At 49.4% G+C, this 8,170-nt stretch overlaps 1 protein-coding gene across 1 annotated transcript; it reads right to left on the bottom strand.

The window, feature by feature from the left end:
- Positions 1-353: 353 nt before the first annotated feature.
- Positions 354-4,074, bottom strand: LOC136154495 (uncharacterized protein CXorf49 homolog). Its single transcript, XM_065916756.1, has 5 exons — positions 4,038-4,074; positions 2,825-3,996; positions 1,441-1,517; positions 555-564; positions 354-419 (listed from the first exon to the last, which is right to left on the bottom strand). The coding sequence occupies exons 1-5, from the start codon at positions 4,072-4,074 to the stop codon at positions 354-356; spliced, it is 1,362 nt and encodes a 453-aa protein (XP_065772828.1).
- Between the last annotated feature and the right edge of the window lie 4,096 nt (positions 4,075-8,170).

Here is an 8,170-nt window from a genome sequence, read left to right as displayed (position 1 = left end):
AAGAACTAGAAGAAGCCTTTAAGGGAATGGGAGGATGGGTCAATGTGGCCATACAAGGCCCTCAGTGAACCCAGACCAGCGGCACTCTGGTGCCCTGCTGGCCTGGATGGTAGCAGAGGCTGACCCAGAATCCCCACCGCAGGACGCCAGAAGGACTGCTCTGCAACAGGCTCTGATATGAGTGGCTCCCCCCCAGGCCTTGCCCCACTCCGCCTACCCCTACCTCCCAGAGAGAGGGTAGAGCACAGAATATGAGAAGTCCTTTAATCAAAAACTGCTGTGAAACTGGGGCAGAGAGGGGGCAAACAAGGGCAGAGGATGCCCTGGTGGAGGCAGAACGAGAGGCAACAAGCTTAGCCGCAGCTCGCCGGCCCGGGAGGTAACAGCTGCTCCTCTTGCAGGAAGATACTGGGCTCAACCTGTAAAACAGCAGAGTCAGGGAAGAGCCTCAAGCCAGGGCAGCCCACAGCCCTGCTCAACAGCCAGCATTGTGGGAAGGGGTATGCAGTGTGTAACACTCACTTCAAACGATCTGGAACTTGTCAGCCAGGTACTGCATGGAGGCTGCAACAGGGAGAGGCATAAACAGGTGCTCCAGACAGACAGACAGAGAAGCCTGTGCCCCTGTCCCGGTGGGGAACCACCTAGCCCTGCAACCTGAAACGCACATACCCCCAGCCCCAATGCAAAGAGCTCTGGGCCTGATCACTCCCCGCCAACGGAATTTAATGTGGAGCCATTTCCTCAAAGGAAACAAAATGTGCCAGCAGCTCTCAAGCTTGGGGCCACACACAAACCATTCAAAAACTGTCTCGTAAACAATCCAGCAAGACTCTTAGAGGCCACACCAGATCAACAAGGCATCTCTAAAGTCCTATCAGAAGGAGGTCTCTAGGACTTCCTGGCTGGCAGAGTGTGCACACAGTCCACGCAGTACTTTGCTACTTGTCCACATCCGCAGCTGAATATGCACCGCACGCTCCAGCGACAGGCTTGATAGGTTCTCCTCCCCACAGGAATGCTAATCCCTATAAGGCCCCCTGCACCTGCAGCCCACCTCACCCCAAGGGCCCACCCCAATTCTGCACTAAGAACCCGCTGCTCTCTGTCCCTGGTTCCTCATACCAAGTTGCTCCTTAAGGTCGTCTATTTCTCTCTGTAGCACCAGACACTAGGCCAGCAGACAAAGGAGGAACAGAAATGGTTAGTATACACCCGCCTCCCCTCTCCTCCTCCTCTCCTCTTCCCCAGGTCCTCATCCCAAACCAGGTGTCTAGACTGGCAAGGGAAAGACATTCCTCAGTGGAATGGAGGTGGGCTCCCTCCCTGGGGTGCAGGATAGCGGCAGGGGTGGGGGGGGCCCACACGTCAGTTGCACTTGGACTCAGATCCCAACATGGTGTTCGGGTGTGCATTCATAGGAGCCAGAAGAAACATTACCCGAGGACAGCCCTGCCTTCTGCGTGGCTGCTGCTGCCTTTTCGGTCTTGGGCCATGGTCAGTTGGTTCCTGGTCACCTGAGAGAGAAAGGACACACAATCCAGCTTCCCAGGTTCCCAGTGAGGTGGAAACCGCCAAGCAGGCTCTAAAGTGAGGTGAGGCAGTACCACCCTCTGCTAGCATCACGTCTCCCCTGCTCTGCCTGGGAGGCAGTGCAAACTTTCTCTCTGGGCCTGCCCCTCTATTCCTTAGGGCAGCCATTTCACCATGATGGAGGCTCTGCATTCGAGCCTCCCAGAGCGGCAGCCACAGCCAGCACCTGGGAGAGCAATGTGGGTGAACAGCACTTCACAGAAAAGGCTATTAGCCTGCAGGTCTACGCCCAGAGTAGCTGTTGGGGCACTGCCACCAATCACCCCTGCCAAACAAATTCTACACAGAAGGTGATGGGACCAGGTCCAGCCCTGGTGACACCCTGTTTCTCATGGGAGAAGTGGCCTGAGAGCAAGGCTGAGCCCCCAGAAGAGAGAGTGAGTCAGATACAGAGGTTTCTGCCCTCACCCCTGGCCTCCTCCCCTATATCAAAACCCAGGACACTCACCTGATGGGCCAGGCCCTCTGGGCCTGACTTCTCCCTTGTTCATGGCCACGGGCTCTGAGTTTCTTGAATCCTGTGTGCCTCTGATGTTGAGGTTGGCCCTGCCAGGTTCTCCATGATGCAGCGATGGAGAAGATGGCCATGGCCTGTCAGTGGTAAGCTACAAACAAGATTTCTCACTAATCTGGAGTAAGGATATGTGTGTGCGTGTGCATGTGTGTACCAGTGCATTTATATGTCTGTGTTTGTGAGAGCTCATGTGATTCAAGACAGAGCTGAGGCAGGGAATCGGAAAGAGTATTGAAAGGCTGATCTCTTTAGCACATTCTCTGTCAGTCGGCCCCAGGCCTGTAGGCAGAACTGAGCTGGGGACAACATGTGGCACTGAGAAAGCCTGGGGCCCCTGCAAAGAAGGTTTGGGGAAGAGCTAGGAAGTAGGATTCAGGAAAGTGATGTGTCTAAACACCGAAGCTCTGTGAAGCTTTTAAGGGGTCCCCTCAAATCAATTCAGCTACCAGCTCTCCCTTCCACTCCAGACCCAGCCTCGTGGAGGAGGCTGGAAATAGGACAAAGGTGGAACACCGAGCTCAGCACACCCAAAGTGCTACCTTAACTTTTGTCCCTAGTGAAAGGACACCAATCTGGCATCCTAATGACCCAGTGACCGAGGGTCACCCAATGACGACCCCTGAGGGATGGAGAGAAGGAGCACCGGGTGAAGACCTGTGCCCTGGGGAGGGTGGGAGGGGGAAGAGTGGGGAGAGAGGAGGGGTCTGGCCTACTCACTTGGCCTTTTGGGAATGGGTCTCTATTTGGGTCATTGTCTGCTCCTGACACCGCCACTGCTGCCACCGACTCCCGGGCCCGCCTAGCCACGGGTTTCTTCCCAGCGCCAGTGTGCTTGGACTCTTCAGCTCCCGAAGGGACCAAGGCATACTTCTTGGACCTCCCGAGTAGTGGGATGCCAGAGATTGGGGGAAAGGTGGCCAGTTCCAGGGGAGTGGCCGAGATTCCCTGCCCCCAGGAAGGGAAGGTTCTCTCCACAGCAGGTTTGGAGATGCCCCCAAGGGATTTCTTCTCCTGGACCCCCTTCCTCCTAGGAGTGGGCCGCGGCCTGCTGCCTGTAGAGGCAGCTGCAGTAACTGATACTACTGCCACTCCCGGGTAGCTGGGCAGGCTGCCCCCCTTCCCCCAGAGCACACTCTGCATTTTCTTAGGGGGAGAGGTGTCCTCCTGCTCTGCACCGCCCTGCCAGCCCTCCCTTTCCACAACCGAAATTAATCCTTGTGGAGCCGAGGACTGGCAAGTGCCTGGCACGTTAAGGAGATTCTCCCTGCCTTGGACATGCAAGCGTCTGGGTGTGTTCCCAGGATCCTCAGGGCTGTTGAGCATGGCCTGGCCTCCGTCTTTGGGATAAATGCTCACCCTCATCCGCTCTATCTCACTGAACTCATCAGAGGACTTGGGTTCGGACAGCAGCTCAGCTTGGCTTTCTGAGGGGGGCCACTGGCGATCCACAGCCACGTTCAACCTACTTCTAGTGCCTCTCTTAGGGTTCCCACCCACGTGGAGAGGGCCGGCCTCAGCCTGTGCCGCTTCCCCACACCTCTGGGTGGCACTGCCTCGACTGCGGGGACGCGCCTCGAGATTCCACAAGGCAGACACTTCGCCGACCACATAGCTCTCCTGGGACAGGTAACCGCGGGTGCCCAGCAAATTCAGGTTGGCCAGCTGCTGCAGGATGGCCGCCACTGACTCGTCAGCCAGCTGCAGGGTGTCCCCCTGATCGGCGGCCGGGGACCCAGGCCGGCCTTCGCAGCCCCACAGCCCTGGCCCTCCTGCTTCCAGCAGCTCCCGCTCTGACTCGAAGCCCTCAGGGTCTGGGGAGCCATCCCCGCCCTCACCCTCGCAGCTTCGCAGTGCCCCAGCCTCGGGGCTAAGGCTGGGTCCCTGCGGGCCTGCGGAGCCGGCCTCAAGGCCGCTGGTCTGCTCCCCACACTCTGAGCTGAAACCCGCTCCCGAAACAGACACCTCATCATCTGGGGAGCTCATGTCGCGATCTGGGTGGCCGCCGGACCTGGGGCAGCAACGATTTATCAACCGGGTCGCGGTGGCGGCGGTGGTGGTGGTCACGGCAGGTGAGGCGGGCGTCGACTGGAGCTCGCCGTCAAACACCAGGAGCACCACACGCAGGAGATGGCCGCAAATAACGCGAGACTTTCAGCGTGCCAGCCCTGCCGCCTCCTCATTGGTCCGGTTCCTGCCAACCAGCACGCGCCTTGTTTGGCCGTCCCCTCGAGGTGTAACCAATGGGGTCGACAGCCTCCTCTGGCTTGCTGCCAAGCCCAAGGACCATCCCGGCAGTTTGGAGTTGGTGGGTGAAGTTGAAGCTGCGAGGATACGTCTGTCAAGCCTCTCTTCCCACCTCCTCCTGTCGCACCTCTGCTTTCTGGTTAGAGTCACAGCCCTGAGCCCCGACTGTGTACAAAATGGGTGGAGCGGGAGGCAGGAGGGTACTGAGGGCGCTGGTCTCCTGGGAGGTGAGGATGAAACGTCAGGATGGAGGCGCTGGACGCCTAGCACGTTCTGAAAGCATTTGCAGCCTCCCTTCCACCACAAGTCTTATGACCAATGGGAGAGTGGGCAGAGGAATCCCGCACTCAGTGGTGAGTGGTCGGCGTACTTCTCCCTAAGTGGCCAGAGGACAAAGGGATCGTAGTTTTGTTCTGTAACATCTCTGCCTCAACTGCTCCATCAAATGTTCTTGGCAGGCAGATTTGGGGGACAGACTGGGGTTGACCTTGCTCCCTGAGCTCTTTCTCCGATCTGAGGCAATTGAAAGAAGAGAGAATCTTAGTGTCCAGTTACAGTCGCAAAGGTGCTCATGGCTGCTGATTCTTGAGATGTAAACTAAAACAACTAATCAGGTTTCACACACTAGGAAGACAACCTTCCTAGAGGTTAACCCTTCTGAGAGTGGGAGAAGTTAGGAGCAAACCCCTGTGGCAGTGGTGCAAGAAATCTATTTGGGAGGTAATTTGGCAGAATCTATTAAAAGCAACTTATACAGCAGGGACCCTGTGCCTGGCACTCAATGGTTCCTTGTGATATTCCTAGGACTATAGTACCAGTGATTACCAGCCTCTTACAGGTGAGGAAACAGGTACTGAGAGGTCAGTCACTGAGCCAAGGTCATTTGGCCTGTGCAGATCAGTGGTAGCATTAAAACCAAGCAATTTGACTCCAGAGCCCTTGCTTTGATCCAAATATCTTAAAACTGGAAAAAAAAAAAAAAAGCTCCTTTTATTCTCTTCCAGCAAGTCTGCTGTCTGGCACATCCTCTATAAGTGAGGGTATATTTCTGAAATGTCTATTTTAGTCCATTGGTCTATTTGTTAATATGGCAGTACCACACAGTTTTGATTACTGTAACTTTGTAACATATTGAAATCAGGAAGTGTGAGTTCTCTACTTTTTTTCTTTTTCCACATTGCTTTGCCTATTAAAGATCTCTTTAGATTCTCTTTAAATTTTAGGATGAAGTTTTCTTTTTCTGTAAAACATGCCATTGAGATTTTGATAGGGCTTGCAGTGTGTAGATCAGTCTGGGTAGTATGTTGGAAGAACAGGTCCAATGGAGTGTGTGTGTGTGTGTGTGTGTGTGTGTGTGTGTGTGTGTGTGTGAAAAAGAATTGACTCATTCAATTATAGAGGCTGGTAAGTCCCAAGATCTAGAGGGTGAGTTGGCTAGCTGGAGACCCAGAAGAGCCAGTGGTTTAGCTCTAGTCCAGGTTAGAAGGCCTAAGAACCAAACCAATAGAGCTGATATTTCAGTTTGGCTCTCTAGGCAGTAAAAGAAGCTGATGTCCCAGTCCAAAGGCTTTCACATAGGAGAAATTCTCTTACATGAGGAAAGTTTGCCTTTTTTGCTTTATTGAGACTACCAACTGATTAGGTAAAGCCCACCCACATTATCCTGGGGAAATCTGTTCTATCCAGTTGATTGATTTAAATGTTAATCTCATGGAAAAGCACCCTACAGAAACACCCAGAATAATGTTTGCCTAAGTATCTAGGCACTCTGTGGACCAGTCAAGCTGACACATAAAATTAATCATCTCAGATAGCGTGGACCTCTTAACAGTATTTAGTATTCCAGTCTGTGTAGACAGATGTCTTTCCATTTGTTTGTGTTTCCATTTATTTGTATTTCTTTTTAATTTCTTTCAGCAATGATTTGTAGTTTGTAGTATACAAGTCTTTTGACTCCTTGCTTGAGTTTATTTCTCAGTATTTTATTCTTTTTTGATGCTAATGTCAATGGAATTGTTCTCTTAATTTCCTTTTCAAATTGTTCTTTGTTAGTGTGTAGTGATTAAACTGAATTTTGTTTCTTGATTTTGTGTCCTGGAACTTTGTTGAATATGTTTATTAGTTCTCCCAGGTGTGTGTGTGTGTGTGTGTGTGTGAGTGTAATCTTTTGGGTATTCCATGTACAAAATCATGCTATCTGCAAACGGAGATACTTTTATTGTTTCTGATTTGGATGCCTTTAATCTCTTCTTGTTTCTTAAGTGCTCTGGCTATGACTTCCAGTGTGTTGAATAGTAGTGGTGAGAGTGGGCTTCCTTGTCTTGTTCCTTACCTTAGAAGAAGAGATTTCAGCTGTTCACCACTGAGTATGATGTTCATTGTGGACTTTACTTATATGGCTTTTATTATGTTGAGGTAATTTCTTTCTACTCCTAGTTCTTTGAGTGTTTTTATCATGAAAGAGGGTTGAATTTTTATGCCTCTATAGAGATGATGATGTGATTTTTGTCCTTCATTCATGTTAATGTGTTTTATTGCATTGATTAATTTTGTTAGTTAATTGTATGTTAAACTAACCTTGCATCCAAGGGATAAGCCCCATTTGACTGTATCACACAGTCCTTCTAATGTGCTGTTGAGTTCGTTTTGCTAGTATTTTGTTGAGGAGTTTTGCGTCTGCATTCATCTGGGAAACTGGCCTGTAATACTCTTTTCTTTTGGTGCCTTTAATATCAGGGTGAAATGAGTTTGAAAGTGTTACCTTTTCTTCAACATTTTTGGAATGATTTGAGAAAGATTGGTATTAATTCCTTAAATGTTTGGTGGAGTTCTCCATTGAAACTATCTGTTCCTGTTTTTTTTCTGTGTGTGGGGGGGGAGTTAGTGATTATTGATTCAATCTCATTATTGGCCTATCAGGTTTTCTATTTCTCCTTGATTCAGTTCTGGTAGATTGTGTGTTTCTAGGAATTGATTCACTTCTTCTAGGTTGTCCAGTTACTTTCCAAACAATGGTTCATAATGTCCTCTTATAATCCTATTTGTTTCTGGGGCATTGATTGTAATATCCCATCTTTTATTTCTAATTTTAGTTATTTTCATCTTTTTCTCTTAATCTATCTAAGTATTTGTCAGTTTTCTTGATCTTTTAAAAAGCAAATACAGTTATGTTGAATTTTTCCTGTTGTCTTTTCTGTAATTTTTTTTATCTCTGCTTTAATCTTTATTATTTCCTTCCTCTGCTGGCTTTGGTTTTCGTTTGTTCCTTTTCTAGCTCCTTGAGGTGTAAAATTATATAGTTGATTTGTGATCTTTCTTCCTTTTTAAGGTACGCATTTATAGTTATAAAGTCCCAGCATTGCTTTCATTGTACCCCGTAAGTTTTGTCATGTTGTGTTCTCATTTTTCCTGTCTCAAGATGTTTTCTAATTTCCCCTGTGGCTTCTTTTCTGACCCATTGATTGCTTAAGTATATGTTGTTAAACTTTGGTACATTTGTGGATTTTCCCATCTTCCTTGTGCTGTTGCCTTCTGGTTTCATTTACTGTGATCAGAAAAGATACTGTGGTGTAGTTTCAGTTTTCTTGAAGTTGCTAAGGCTTGTTCTGTGGTTTAACATGTAGTTCATGCTGGAGAATGTTCCATTTATATAGGAGGATGTGTATTTCACTGTTGTTGGATGGATTGTTCTGCATATGTTGTTAAGTTCAATTGGTCTGTAGCCTTGTTAGGTCCTCTATTTGCTTGTTGATCTACTGTTTGGTTGTTTTTATCCATTATTGAAAGTGGGATATCAAAGTGTCTTAGTGTTATTGTGTG

The sequence above is a fragment of the Muntiacus reevesi genome, chromosome X (assembly GCF_963930625.1).
Source record: "Muntiacus reevesi chromosome X, mMunRee1.1, whole genome shotgun sequence".
In the NCBI taxonomy this organism is placed as follows: domain Eukaryota; kingdom Metazoa; phylum Chordata; class Mammalia; order Artiodactyla; family Cervidae; genus Muntiacus; species Muntiacus reevesi.
This window is presented reverse-complemented; position numbering and strand designations above follow the sequence as displayed.